The 14,865-nt window shown below is 46.7% G+C and overlaps 1 protein-coding gene across 2 annotated transcripts; it reads right to left on the bottom strand.

Moving 5' to 3' along the window:
* Positions 1–1,863: 1,863 nt before the first annotated feature.
* IZUMO2 (IZUMO family member 2) lies at positions 1,864–13,216 on the bottom strand (the record flags this gene model as incomplete). 2 transcript variants are annotated; one of them, XM_081215735.1, is made up of 5 exons in its annotated part: positions 1,864–1,955; positions 4,443–4,569; positions 6,817–6,897; positions 8,061–8,147; positions 12,985–13,216. In XM_081215735.1, 5 exons carry the CDS (start codon positions 13,214–13,216, stop codon positions 1,913–1,915), a joined length of 570 nt encoding a protein of 189 aa, XP_081071861.1. In that variant the 3' UTR covers positions 1,864–1,912. The 2 variants fall into 2 exon arrangements, with proteins under 2 accessions (XP_081071861.1, XP_081071862.1); XM_081215736.1 differs by lacking the exon at positions 8,061–8,147.
* Between the last annotated feature and the right edge of the window lie 1,649 nt (positions 13,217–14,865).

Genomic DNA, 14,865 nt, shown 5'->3' on the forward strand with positions numbered 1-14,865 from the left:
TTCCTGGATTTGATTAACTATTTCCTTTCCCATGTTAGGGAAGTTTTCGACTATAATCTCTTCAAATATATTCTCAGACCCTTTCTTTTTCTCTTCTTCTTCTGGACCCCTGTAATTCGAATGTTGGTGTGTTTAATGTTGTCCCAGAGGTCTCTGAGACTGTCCTCAATACTTTTCATTCTTTTTTCTTTATTCTGCTCCCTGGCAGTTATTTCCACCATTTTATCTTCCAGCTCACTTATCCGTTCTTCTGCCTCAGTTATTCTGCTATTCATTCCTTCTAGAGTATTTTTAATTTCAGTAATCATGCTGTTCATCATTGTTTGTTTGCTCCTTAGTTCTTCTAGATCCTTGTTGAATATTTCTTGTATTTTCTCCATTCTGTTTCTGAGACTTTGGATCATCTTTACTATCATTACTCTGAATTCCTTTTCAGGTAGGTTGCCTATTTCATCTTCATTTATTTGGTCTTGTAGGTTTTTACCTTGCTCCTTTGTCTGTAACATATTTTTTTGTCATTTCACTTTTTTTTTTTTTTTTGATGGATGATACTGTATTCCTGTCTTAATGGTTGTTTGGCCTGAGACGTCCAGCACTGGAGTTTGCAGGCAGTTGGATAGAGCCGGATCTTGGTGTTGAGATGAGGACCTCTGGGAGGCCTCACTCTGATTAATATTCCCTGGGGTTTGAGATTCTCTGTTAGTCCAGCGGTTTGGACTCAGAGCTCCCACCACAGGAGCTTGGCCCAACCTCCAGCCTGGGAACCAAGAACTTGCAATCCTGTAAGCTTTGTGGCACAGTTAAAACAAAAAAAGAAAAGAAAAAAGAAAGAAAGAAAAAAGGAGCAATATAATATCAAAGAATAAAAAACAAAATAAAATTAGAAAGATAAAAAATATATTAGGAAAAATAAAACTATAAATGAAACAACCAGTCGCTGGAGGTTCCTCCCATCCCCTTAGGTGTCTGTGGTCCCCAACCAGTGCCTGGTAGATGTCCTAGTTGTGAGGAGACACGAATTCCATGTCCTCCTAGTATGCCATCTTCACTCCACCCCTCTAAAATACTATGTTTTTTTTTTTGCAGTACGCAGGCCTCTCACTGTTGTGGCCTCTCCCATTGCAAAGCACAGGCTCCGGACGTGCAGGCTCAGTGGCCATGGCTCACGGGCCCAGCCACTCCATGGCATGTGGGATCTTCCCAGACCAGGGCATGAACCCATGTCCCCTGCATCGGCAGGCGGACTCTCAACCACCGCGCCACCAGGGAAGCCCCTCTATGTCTTTTAATTGAAACTTTTTCAAGTATTTTCAAGAGTATAAAGTTTTATAAGATTGTCTTTTTAAAGTTTTCAAATATAAGTCTTCACATAGGATTAAAAACTTGCTGTTAAGGAGAAACATAAAGCATTACCAGGAGAAGGTGTCTTCAAGGCTGTGCTTCCAGGCTTAAGGATGTTGGTAGGGGCCTTAAGCCCACTTTGTTTTAGCATACTCATTGTCCTTAGTATGTCAGAGATGTTTTTCCTTTGCCTGTTGCCACTATATTTCCCCAGTCATTGATAGAACTGTGGGTGTTTCTACAGTGAAGTCAGTCTCTGGGTTAAATCGCTCACTGCCACCTCTGTCGCCGCCAGTCACCGCCACCTGCCCCACTGCAGCAGCAGCCGCCACGCGGCCCCCGCCTCCCACCTCCTGGCTCGTCAGCGACTTCTACTTTTTAATTAGGGTATTTGGAATCTACAGATGAGTAAGACGTGGTCCCAACCCTTGAGCACCACCCAGTCAGGTGTCCAGAGTGGGACACCAATTGGGGCAGGGTCCTCCAGAAACTGATGCAGACATTGAGGAATTTGTCACAGACTTTATTAAACTTCTTTTCCTTTCCCCTTACAAACCTCAAAACCAGAGCCCTACTGAAGCAGGAGTTTTCGGTTTCGCCGATATGTAATAGCCCTGGTCAGAGAGAAAAAGCCTGCAGATTAGAAAAAGAACTTCAGACCCCTCCAGGTCAACTGACGACCCAAAACCTTCCCTCCAATCATTGGCTTTATTTGACTCAGCCAGTGACATCATGGGTCTCTGGGCAGATCTCCAGGGTTCTCAGCCAATCAGAACATAAGGAGGGAGGAGAGAAAAGTTGGGACTGGGACTGAGGGTATGAAATGTGGAAACAGAAAGAATGGAAAAAGACAGGAGACTCTGAGAGACACAGACACGGGGAGAGAGACTCAAAGAGATGAGAAAGACAGAGAAATGAGGAAAAGAGAGAAGCAGGTGTACTGGGTTGAACTGTGTCCCCCCACTCCAAAGATATATCCAAGTCCTAATCCCCAGTGTCTGTGAATGTGACCTTACTTGCAAATAGGGTCTTTGCAGACATAATTATGTTAAGGTAAAAATGAGATTATTCTGGATTTAGGCTAGCCCTTACATTCAAAGACTGGTGTCCTTACAAGAGAAAGGGGAGGGAGGTTTGGGACACAGATACTGAGGACAAAGTCATTGAAGACAGAGGCAGAGACTGGAAGGAAGCCACGAGCCAAGGGATACCAAGGATGCCAGCCGCCACCAGAAGGTAGGAGACAGGTATGGAATGGACTCTCTCTCAGAACCTCCAAAAGGAACTCACCCTGCCAGTGCGTGGATGTTGGACTTCTGGCCTCCAGAACTCTGGAGAGTTAAAATTATTAACTAGGAAAATTTCCTAGTTAAATTTATTCTCTCTGGAGAGAATACATTTCTGTTGCCTTGAGCTGCCCAGTTCTGTTGCCTCTGCCCAGCAAGAGGAAACTAATACACTGGGAGACAGTGGGGAGAGAGTTCTGCTCTAGAGAGATCAAGACGGGAGACAGAGGCTGAGGGAGAGAGAAACAGAAATCAAGATGGGGAAGGGAAATCCAGAGATAGGAGAGGGGAAGACAGACAGAGACAGAAATGAAGACCAGAAGATGGAGAGGGAACGGTGGGAAGGTGGGAGGGGAAAGAGGGGAGTCACAGAGGGAGAGATTTAAAGAAGCAGAGAGGGGTTGACAGATAGGGACAGAGTCTGCGGAGTGGGAGGGATGGGAGTCAGAAACAGAGACCCAGAGATGGGGAGAGACATTCAGAGACTGAGAGACACAGATTCAACATGGCGGGCAGGAAAGGGGAAGAGGGAGATGGCAGAATTGGGACTGGGACAGAGGAAAGGAGGAGAAAGTCCAGTGGGAGAGGCTGAGGGGGCAAGAGAGTTTCCGGGAGGGAGAGAGAAGGGGAGATTCCTTAGGCTAAGGGCTGATTTACGGCTCACCACCACCCTTAAGTGGGAGGTACTGGGATTATCCCCAGTTGAATATGAAGAAACCAAGGCATTTGGGAAAGGAGGATGAGGGGCAGATAGGGGAGGCAGAGAGAAGAGGAGAGGGGCTGAGAGGGGGCTGGACCAGAGGCAAGCAGACAGGGGCAGGGGGAGCACTCAAGGTGGAGAAAGGAGGGTGGGGGTGACTTCTCCCCTCGTGGGAGCATCATGGGCTCAGTGCTTGGGACCCTGGAGATGTTTTCATTTTAAATACTTTGACTATACTCAATATTTTGTAATAACATATAAGTGAAAAGAATCTGAAAAAGTATATATATATATATATGTGTGTGTGTGTGTGTGTGTGTGTGTGTATCTGAATCACTGTACTGTACACCTGAAACTAACACAACATTGTAAATCAACTATACTTCAATTAAAATAAGTAAATAGGGCCTCCCTGGTGGCGCAGTGGTTGAGAGTCCGCCTGCCGATGCAGGGGATACGGGTTCGTGCCCCGGTCTGGGAGGATCCCATATGCCGCGGAGCGGCTGGGCCCGTGAGCCATGGCCTCTGGGCCTGCGCGTCCGGAGCCTGTGCTCCGCAACGGGAGAGGCCACAACAGTGAGAGGCCCGCATACCGCAAAAAGAAAAAAAAAAAAAAAAAAAAAAAAAAAAAAAAATAAGTAAATAAATAAACACTTTGAAAATCAGGAGAAAACAAATTAATATAACAATGATGAGGATGATGGATATATAATAACGAGTCCAGATTGGATTATATCTGTCTTGATACATGAAATATAATTGTTAGTGTTTTCTCAGTGGAGGAAGAGACCCATGAAGGCCAAAGTGATGAGGACCCAGGAAAGACATAACGTGGCCCAGGGGGTGGGGGGAAAAGGAGATGAGAGCGAGAGATGGACAGAGAGACATGAGAGAGAGAGAGAGAGAGAGAGAGAGAGAAAAGAGATGGCAAGAGGGAAGGAGAGACCAAGAAAAAAGAAGAAAGAGAGACAGAGGGAAACAGAGAGAGAGGGAGAGGCATAAAGTGACTGGGGAGGAGACTCCCAGACGACACAGTGATGGACCCACGGCAATGCTATTTTTGAGGGGCCCAGGGGGGCATTTGGGGACCTCAGGAGGGGGCAGGGATGACTCACGAAGCCACGATGACACCGAAGGCCAAGACAGCCAGACACACGGAAATGGTGCTGCCAAACAGGACCCAATTCCGCGGGGATCCGCTATCCTTCTGGTACTGCAGGTCCATGCGGGGCTGCCTGTCGACTGGGTTAGAGGACAGTGGGGGTGGGAGACAGCCCGACTTCCAAGTCAGCACCCTCTCCCGGGCTTGTACCCACACCCACCTGCTCACTCGGTAGCCCGGCCGGGGTCGGGCCTCTCTCTCCCTTCTCTCTACTCGGCCCCTGCCCTCTCCTGGGTCTGACTTTTCCTTCATCGGTTCCTCAAATTCTGTGTCCCAGGCACCGTTCTAGGTGCTTGGAATACTGCTGAGAATTCCGCTGGCAAACCTTCCTGCCCTGAAGGAGCAGTCTACATAGCACAGCACAGTGACAGCAAAGGGCCCAGCGCCAAATGCATCTCATTGGATGGGGATTGGAGTGGGGGCGGCGGGGATGGAGGGGAGGACTTGGTAACTACCCACAAACATGAGGGGGGGGTGCAAAATGCTGACAATCACAGGTTGCATCTTAGCTGGTGACCCTGAAGGTGGCCTGGGGAGTCCCATTCTGCAACTTCGATTTGCTCCCTCCCCTAACTCTTTCATTCTGTCAGCCAGGCCTCTTGGCTGGACCTTCAAAACCAGCATCTGATCCACCTCCTGGGTTACAGACCTGGTCCAGCTCTCATCACCGCTCCTTTCAAAGGAAGGGGTTCCCTGCTTCTCCTACAGTTCCCCATCTGGCCACCAGAGGGCGTCGATAACACCCAAGTCTGCTCACGTCCCTCTTCCGCTCAAAGCCTTCCAGTGGCTCTCGTTTCATTTAGAATCAAAGCCCAAGTCCTCACCATGGTCCACCAGGCCCTGCACGATCTGGTCACCATGTGGCCACCCTACTACCCTCCTCTTCATTCAATCGCCTCTGGCCACACTAGCTTCCCTCTTATTACTCAACCATGTTGGATCTTCACACCTGCTGTTCCCTTTGTCGTTCACACTGTTCCTCACGCCTTCACTTCCTCTAGATCTCAAACATCACTTCTTCAGAGAGGTCCCCCCCCCCGCACTCTCTAGAGTAGCACCGCCCCTCCCCCAGGCACTTTTTTATCAAATTGTTCTGTTTTGTGTTCATTAGAGCACTATCGCTATCTGGAATTAGTCCATTTATTTGTTCATGTAATTATCATCTAACAGTGGTTCTCAGCTGGGGACAACTTTACCTCCCAGGGGACATTTGGAAATGTCTGGAGGCTGGAAATGATTGTCATAACTTTGGTTGGAGGGCACTAACTGGCACTGAGCGGGTAGAGGCTAGGGGGGCTGCTAAAATTCCTATAACACGTAGGAGAGCCTCAGAACAAAGAATTATCCAGCCACAATGTCAATAGTGCCAAGGTTGAGAAAACCTAGGCTAACCCTTCACGCTATTAAAATGTGGGCTGGGGCTTCCCTGGTGGCGCGGTGGTTGAGAGTCCGCCTGCTGATGCAGGGGACGCGGGTACGAGCCCTGGTCCGGGAAGATCCCACATGCTGCAGAGCAACTAAGCCCATGTGTCACAACTACGGAGCCTGTGCTCTAGAGCCCGTGAGCCACAACTACTGAAGCCCCTGTGCCAAAACTACTGAAGCCCGCGCGCCTAGAGCCCGTATTCCGCAACAACAACAACTAACATCCCTTCCCTTCCCAGAAAAGGGAAGCCACTGCAATGAGAAGCCCGCGCACCACAATGAAGAGTAGTCCCCTCTCGCCGTAACTAGAGAAAGCCCGCACACTGTAACAAAGACTCAACGCAGTCAAAAATAAATAAATAAATTTATAAAAGAAAAAGGAAATGATACTTTAGAAAGTATGATCAGGGAGTTCTCTCTGAGGAGGGGGACTTGAAGACTTTACTGAAGTAAGGGAGTAAGAGGACAGTGTGACAGAGAGAGGGAACAGTATGTGAAAAGGGTCAGCATGACTATTCAATCTTGATGGATATATAGGGGTTCTCTGTATTATTCTCTGTGCAATAAAGATGTATGTTTTTTAAAACCTCTGAATGAATGAGCGAATTCAGTACATCCTTCCAGACTCCCCTGGCATGGGACTGGCTTAACATAAAATGTTTTTCTAGCACCTGCCATTCTGGCCTTAGAAGCATTGTAAAGTTACAGAGGGGTCTTCCAGTTAGTAGGGGGAAAGTGAATTTCAGAATGTGGAAGCAACTTCTGGGCCACTGTGTAATCAAATGGAAAGGGCAGGGTTTAAGGCTGCATGGGGGAGACCTCAAAAGTCATATCCACTGGGATATGGCTGTCTTCACCTCTCGTGCACCTGTCCCATGCCTTCCCCCACGCCAGGAGCTTACCGAAACAGTACTTTTCTTTGATGCATTTGGGACTGATCCTCTGGCAATGTAAACAATCCAAGACTTCTTCTTTTAGCAAGCCTGGACAAGAGGAAAGGGAGAAGTGGGATGAGGGCATATATCAGAGGACTGGCAAGGGGGAGGAAGGCAGAAGGGGAAAGAGGAGAGGGAGTCCCTTGGCCCTCTTGAATTTGGAGGTCCCACGTGCAGCAGAGCTAGCTGAGCAAAATGCACTGATGATTCATGTTAAAAATAATTTGTATATAATCACTGAAAAGTGGAATTCAGTTGTGCAGTTGACCCAACATTTCGTTGGTAGACATGTGATTACATTAAACTAATTTTAAATTTAATGTCTACCAACAGAATGTTCGCACTTCTCTATTCCCATTTTGCTGCCCCTTGTGGCATAGACTGGCTGCCTGCTCACTCATCTGTCTCCCAGGCTTCCTGCCACACAGGAAGACTACATTTCCCAGGCTCCTTTGTAGTTGGTTGTACCCATGTGACCAAGTCTGGCCAATAGAAGGTGGACAGAACGATGTATGTCACTCCCAGGCCAGCTACAAAAGGCCCTGTAGGATTGCCTATTCACTTTCCCTTCTGAAGTTAGCTTAGCAGCCACCACACAGGTGCAGCCTGGATCCTGGAGTCACCACTTGGAAGATCTGTTCAACTCCCAATGGAATTTTGGCAAGAGAGAAATAAACCTTTCGTTGTTAAACAACTGAGACGCGGGGGGTTATTTGTCACTGCAACATAGCCTATCCTAGCCTGACTAACATCCCCCCAAAATCTTTTTTTGCAGGTTGAAATCACTTTCATAAGCCCTCAAAAATCAGATATCCCTCGGTGCCATAGCTTTGGGGTGGGGGAACCACCAGATGGAGTAGGTGTGACAACAGGGCTTGATTTGGGGGAGACAAGGTAAAAAGGGGTAGGAGGGTAGCAAAGGGAAGAACAGACAATAAACCCAGGATTCACGGCAAATTTTGGGATTGCAGGCTGCAAGAGAAAAGAGTGGAGGTGAGTTAAGTTGGGCCAGCAATTTGAGAATTTAACGGGAAGGGACCGGGAGAGGGAGGAAAGAGTCTGGGAAAGGAGAGAAGGGAATTCTGGGGAGAGGCAGAGAAGGCTGAGTCATAGGGGAGGTGAGAGAGGAGTTTGGAAGAAAGGGTGGGAGAAGGGGATCAAGTGATAATGGGGAAGGGGAGAAGGGCGCTTGGTGGAGAGAGATGACACACCTTTTAATTCATATGATCTTAAAACTTTCTTGAGTTCCTTGATCACCCTCTCCCTAAGAGTCACCAGTTCATCCAGCAGAGGCCCATCTGAGGAGAAAAAGGGATCCTCCTGGGGTGGGAGGCACCCAACAAGCCCACCCCACCAGCAGCTTCAAAGAGAAGGGATGAGGGGCAATTCCCTGGTGGTCCAGTGGTTAGGACTCCATGCTTTCATTGCAGAGGGCGTGGGTTCAATCCCTGGTTGTGGTGCAGCCAAAAAATAAAAAAAGAGAAGTGATGAGGAAAGTCCTTTTCTAAGCAAGACTGGCTATTCCTCGGGGTCCACTAGGCGAATCTATGGCAGGGAGGTCCTACATCTACCTTCTGATCCACTGCAGGGACCCAGGCTAAACCACCAGCCTTTGGCCTCAGTTTCCTCATCTGGTAAGTGGTAGAAAGGTACACTGATCACCTCTCCTCTCCTTTTCCCTGATCTGTTCTCCTCTTTTCTTCTATTCTGTCTACACTCACTCCATGATTTCACCCAGCCTCATGGCTTTGTATATTATCTAAAAGGGCACTGTCCAATATGGCAGCCACTAGCCACACATGGCAGTTGAACACTGGAAATGGGCTAGTCTGAATTGAGATCAGCTGTTAGTATAAAATCTATGCTGGATTTCAAAGACATGGTATGAAAAAATAACTGTACAATGTCTCAATAATTTTTATTTTGACCTCTTGTTGAAATGGTAATATTTTAGGTATTAGGTTAAATAAAATCTATTAAAATTAATTTCATCTGCTTCTGTTTACCTTTTTAAAAATGTGACTGCCAGAAAATTTTAAATTACATATGTGACTATTTGTGCCCCACATATTTCCACTGGACAGCACTGTTCTATACACACTGATGCCTCCTGCATTGGCATCACTAACCTAGACCACTCACTGAAGTCCAGATGCATATATCCAACTATCTATTCAGGATCTCCACTTGGATGTCTAATAAGCATCTGAAACTCAGTGAGTCCAAGAATGAACCTTGATATCCTCCTCCAAACTCACTTCCTACGAAAGTGAAGTCTTCTCCATCTTCATAGATGGAGGCGCCATGTTTCTAGTTCCTCAAGCCAAAATCCTTGGTGCTTTGATTCTTTTTTCCTTACATTTCACATGCAACTTGTCAACATGCATGTGAATAAATCCTGTCTGTGAATAGTCAAGAGAGATCCAGGAATCTAACATTTCTTACCCCCTCCACTCCCTGGTGCCAGCCCATCATCATCTCTTGCCTGGACCATTGTTACAACCTACTCATTGGTCCCCCAGCCTTCCCTGTTGCCCTGCTAAATCGGTTCTCCACAGCCAGAGGGATCCCAATAAAACCTCAGGCATCTCACTAGCATCACACTTCTGCTCAGAACCCTCCCATGTGACCCAGAGCAGAAGCCAAAAGTCCTTACCATTATAAATCCCTTCCAGTTGATGGGTACCAACCTATACCCATCCCCTCCCCCTTACCTCTAGGACCTCAGCTTCTACATCTCTCCCTCTCTCTCCACTCCAGCCTCCCTGGCCTCTTCGAGGTTCTGTGAATATGCCAATCATAGTCCCATCTCAGGCATTGCAGTCGCTGTCCTTTCTGCCTACAGCCCTCTAGCCTAGACTTCTACCCTTTCATAGCTGCTTCCCCCTCTCCTCCACATCTTTTCTCACGTGCTGACCTTTCAGTGATATCCTTCTTGGCTGTCCTATTTTAACCTGCAAGCCCTGCCCCTATTCCCAGTACTCCCCATCCCCTGGTTCCTGCTCTATTATTTTTCTCCATAGTATTTGTCGCCATTTGACATGTTATATTTTACAGTAAAGGGTTAACTCAGCAGGTCTGAGTTTTCCAAATCCTGCACATTCAAAAAAAAAAAAAAAAAAAAAGGCTTGGTTCTTGCCTGGCTCCTGGGAGGTAACTTCTAAGTCCTTGGAATATCCTGCCTGTTAAGTGTGTCTTTCTTTACTTGGAAGCCTTGGGTCACACCACACAGTCTGTGCTAACAATGTGATTCATCGTGGTGGCCTTGGGCCAACACGGTAGCAGCTTGACCTCTGGTGGGGCTGGAGACAGAATAACTGAGAAAAGCCACTTGGGTGCTCCTTGCCTATGTAACCAACCCCAGTAATATAATAATATATATAATATATATATATAAAGTATTATATATATATAATATATATAATAATAGTTGGCCTGGACTCTTCAAAAATGTCATCGGCATAAAAGACAACTGAATGCAATGCGTGATCCCAGGACAGATCCAGGACTGAGAGAAAACTAGCCATGAGGGGCATGATTGAGACAGTTGGGGACATATTTTAATGAGGTTTGAATATTAGAGGATAGTATGGAATTGATTAAATTCCTAGGTACACTCACTGTGTAAGAGAATGTCTTTCCTTGTTTTTAGGAGACTGCCTGATTGCCTGCTGAAGACTTTAGGGTTGAAGTGTCACTAAGTCTCAAATGGTACACACACACACACACACACACACACACACACACACAGCAAATGTGGCAATAGGTTACCATATAGTGAAATGTTAAGAATGGTGTATAGGTGTTTATTGTACTACTGTTGCCACTTTTCTATCCATTTGAATTTTTTCAAAATATAAAAATCACTTTTTTTAAAAGGTGAGAGTTTAAAAATTACCGATGTTCAGGCCCCGCCCCCTGATATTCTGATTTAATTGGCATGGGCTGCTGCCTGGGCTCCTGGATTGTCTGTCTTAAAAGTTCCCCAGGGGATTCCAACCTGCAGCCTGAGTTGAGACCTCCTGCTCTAAGCTTTTTCTGTGAAGGTCCAGACAGTCAATATTTTCAGCTTTGAGGGCCATATGGTCATTGTCCCTACTCAGCTCTGCCTTGGAGAGCAAAAGCAACATAGACAGTACATACATGAATGGGTATGGCTGTGTTCCAATAAAACTTTATTTGCAGATTTGGCCCCCAGGCTATATTTTGCCAATTCCTGCTCTAGACAGAGACGCAAGATGCAGCATAATCATCTTAATAACTAACATTTATTGAGCACTTACTGTGTGCTAAATGCACCTTCACAAACCTCTTTATGGTTCTCAGTGACTATGGGGTGAGTGCTATTATTCCCATTTTACAGATGAGGAAACCGAGGCACAAAGATGTTAAATAGCTTGCTGAAGTTTAGCCAGGCTTTGATTCCAGGGCAGTCTACCCTCAGGACCTCCACTGTAATTTCTACACCTCCCTCAAAGGTCTGGAATGAGAACCCAAACTCCCTCCCTGTCTGCCAGCTGAGAACAGAACTTCCAGTGTTTAAAGGTCCCAGGAAGGGGCCTGGTCAAAGGAGACTATATACATTTGGATTTTTTTTTTGGACAGCTTTACTGAGACATAACTCACATACTATACAATTCACCCATTTAAAGTACACAATTTAACGGCTTTTAGATTATTCCCAGAGTTATGTAACCATCGCCGCAATTTTAGAATATTCATTACCTCTCCCTGCCCCCGCAAAAGCCCTGCACTCCTTAGTATGCATTGTTTTTTAAAGTTTCATAGTCACTAAATGGTAGGGCAATTCTAAAAATTGAAATAAAATTTAATTTTTTAATGTAATTAAAATGATTATTTCCTGATTCTATGACTACTGCATATTCGTTATTAAAAAGGGGAGGGAGGGAAAAAGAAAAGGAAATTGAAATCCACAGCAATTTGACAAGCATAGGCAAGAAAAGCATACATCACCTTCTGTTCCCCTATCCTAGGACAACCAACATCAGTATTCTGGTAATCTACCCACCTCCCCACCCCCATTCCTCTTTCAGGGCTCGCTTTATACAAACCACACACACACAAACGTTTCATATCTTTTAAAAAAAATGGTGGGCTCTTCCGTGGTGCCCTTCTCCCTGCTCCATCCCTCAAAGTGGGGTGAGGTTCCTGGGGCTTAGATCCGTCCTCCCACCCCAGTCCACAGGGCCCTCTACTGCCCTCCCGTCAGGAACTGTCTTAATGATCACAATGATTTCCAAGGACCAACCCTGAGAGTGGCGTCCCAGGAGCCGCTGAATACAAAACCAGGAGACACCTCATGGGGCGATGGTTAGGAATATGATGGTCTAAGGTGGATGTCCCAGGTTCAAATCCTCAGCTCTGTTATTCCTAGCTGTGTGACTTTGGACATGTCGCCTAACTTCTCTGAGCCTCAGCCTCCCCCTCTGTAAAGGGCAGATCACAATACCGCCCGCCTTGATGACCTGTCCTAGACTTTTCTAGAACTCTGACACACAGTAAAGGCTGTACAGCGTATTTGCTTTTATTTTTACATCAAGAGAAGGCGTGGTGAACCGGTGGAAAGGGAGGAAGGGAAAGGGGGCTGGAAAAAGGCTTTCCCTCTTAGCTCCTACCTCTAAGAGAATTAACCATTAAGTTGTTTGTTTGATTCTTTTTTTTTTTTTTTTTTGCGGTATGCGGGCCTCTCACTGTCGTGGCCTCTCCCGTTGCGGAGCACAGGCTCCGGACGCGCAGGCCCAGAGGCCATGGCTCACGGGCCCAGCCGCTCCGCGGCATATGGGATCCTCCCAGACTGGGGAACGAACCCGTATCCCCTGCATCGGCAGGCGGACTCTCAACCACTGCGCCACCAGGGAGGCCCTGTTTGTTTGATTCTTGATTAAAGGATGCCACAAGGTCCAGGTGCTCTATCCCTGGGGGCGAGAGGGGAGGAAATTCCAGTGGGTCCCAGCGAGAGCCAAGTGATCCCCTCCAGCTCCCTCCGAGATTGGCCCCGCCCTCCCCCTCTTGGGGGCGTGGTCACCAAAGGGTCGGTCTCCCGGCCCAGCCTCGGGCTGCCCCACTGGTCCCTTTCTCCACCGTGCTAGGCACCCTCCCCTCCCCAGCACTCACCCACTCTCCCCACAAAGGCATTCAGCGCGTAGTCCCGGAAGAAAGGCCCCTCCATGCCCAGCAGCAGGGCCTGAGCGCGGGCCTGCAGCTGCTCTTGACGGAAGCGGTCGGGGATGAGGGCGACGCGCAGCTGGCTCAGGGCCTCCCGCACCGAGTGGTCACACTGCAGGCAGCCCCAGCCTAGTCGGGCGCTCAGGTCCAAGAGCAGCAGAAGGGCCAAGGTCAGAGGCATGGCACGGCCTTTGTGACCTCACAGAGAACCCGGTCGGCCCCGCCCCCCAGCCAGGGGCGGAGTCAGGGAGGCTCGGGGAGAAACACTCCGTGAGTGCGTGAGTGCGCAGGCGCGTGTTTGCTGAGCACCTACTTTGTGCCGGGCGTGGAGCTGGGAGCTAAGGAGAGAATCTCTAAAACCAGGTCTGCCCTGCCTTCTTGGATGTTACATTCATTCTTTAGACTTATGTGTATTGAGCACCTACTATGTGCCAGGTCTGCTCCAGGAGCTAGGGTTAGAGCTGAGAAAAACAGGAGATCCCTGCTCTTTTCAGAACTTACATTTTTTAATTCAACAAATATTTATTGAACACCTACTGTGTACCGGGCCCTGTTCTAGGCGCCTGATGGAGCACTGAGGCAAACAGACACAGTCTCTGCTCACGTGGAGTTTACAGTTCAAGAGCTGTCAATGGAGCACCCACTATCTCCAGCGGAGCGCTGGAGATAGAATGAATAAGATGGACACAGTTCCTGCTCATGGGGTTCCTTCTAGCAGGAGTGGAAGGATGTGCACTGGAGAGAAATGTAAAACCTAGTAAACAGATCAGTAAATAAGATCATGACAAACCGCATTAAGTGCTGGGAAGTAAATAAACCACATGATATACCATGAGTTCCCTGTATGCTAGTGCCCGGAGGTCAGGGTTTGTGTTCCCTGCCCTTGTCCAATGCCTGACATGTCCTAGGTGCTCAGTAAATATTTATTGAATTCAATGAATCCACAGAAGAGGAAAACGCACCCTGTTTTTTCCCTGGATTTTTTGTGTTTTTTTTTTGGAAAAATCTTCAAACCTAGAGAAAAGCTTCAGGAACAGTACAATAAACACTTGAATATGCCTTAGTAACTTGCATCCACTCTCTCTCTATCTCTTTCTCTCTATGTATATATTATATAGAGATTGTTAATTTCGATTAAAAATGGGCAAAGGATTTGAATAGATATTTCTCCAAAGAAGATATAAGAATGGCTAATAAGTATGTGAAAAGATGTTCAACATCACTGAGCATTAGGGGAATGCAAGTCAAAACTACAATGAGCTACCACCTCACACCCATGAAGATGGCTACTACCTAAAAAACAGAAAATAATGTGTTGGCAAAGATGTGGAGAAATTGGAAACCTTGTGCACTGTTGGTGGAAATGTAAAATGGTACCGCTGCTATGGAAAACAATATGGACATTCCTCAAATAATTAAAAGTAGAATTACTATATGATGAAGCAATTCCACTTCTGGATATACATCCAAAAGAACTGAAAGCAGGGACTGGAAGAGATCTTTGCACACCCATGTTCTTAGCAGCGTTATTCACAAAAACTGAAACGTGGAAGCAACCTATCAATTAACAAATCGGTAAATAAAATGTGGTATATACATGCAATGGGATATTATTCCGTCTTAAAAAGGAAGGAAATTCTGACATATGCGACAACATGGATGAACCTTGAGGTCATTATGCTAAGTGGAATAAAGCCAGTCACAAAAGATAAATACTGTATGATTCCACTTATATGAGGTATTGAGAGTACCTAGAGTAGTTAAATTCACATTCGGGATATTTAACATTGGCTTGATCGGTTCAACCATATTCAGACTTTCATAAATGCC

This window comes from Mesoplodon bidens, assembly GCF_964165515.1.
Source record: "Mesoplodon bidens genome assembly, chromosome: 18".
Taxonomy (NCBI): domain Eukaryota; kingdom Metazoa; phylum Chordata; class Mammalia; order Artiodactyla; family Ziphiidae; genus Mesoplodon; species Mesoplodon bidens.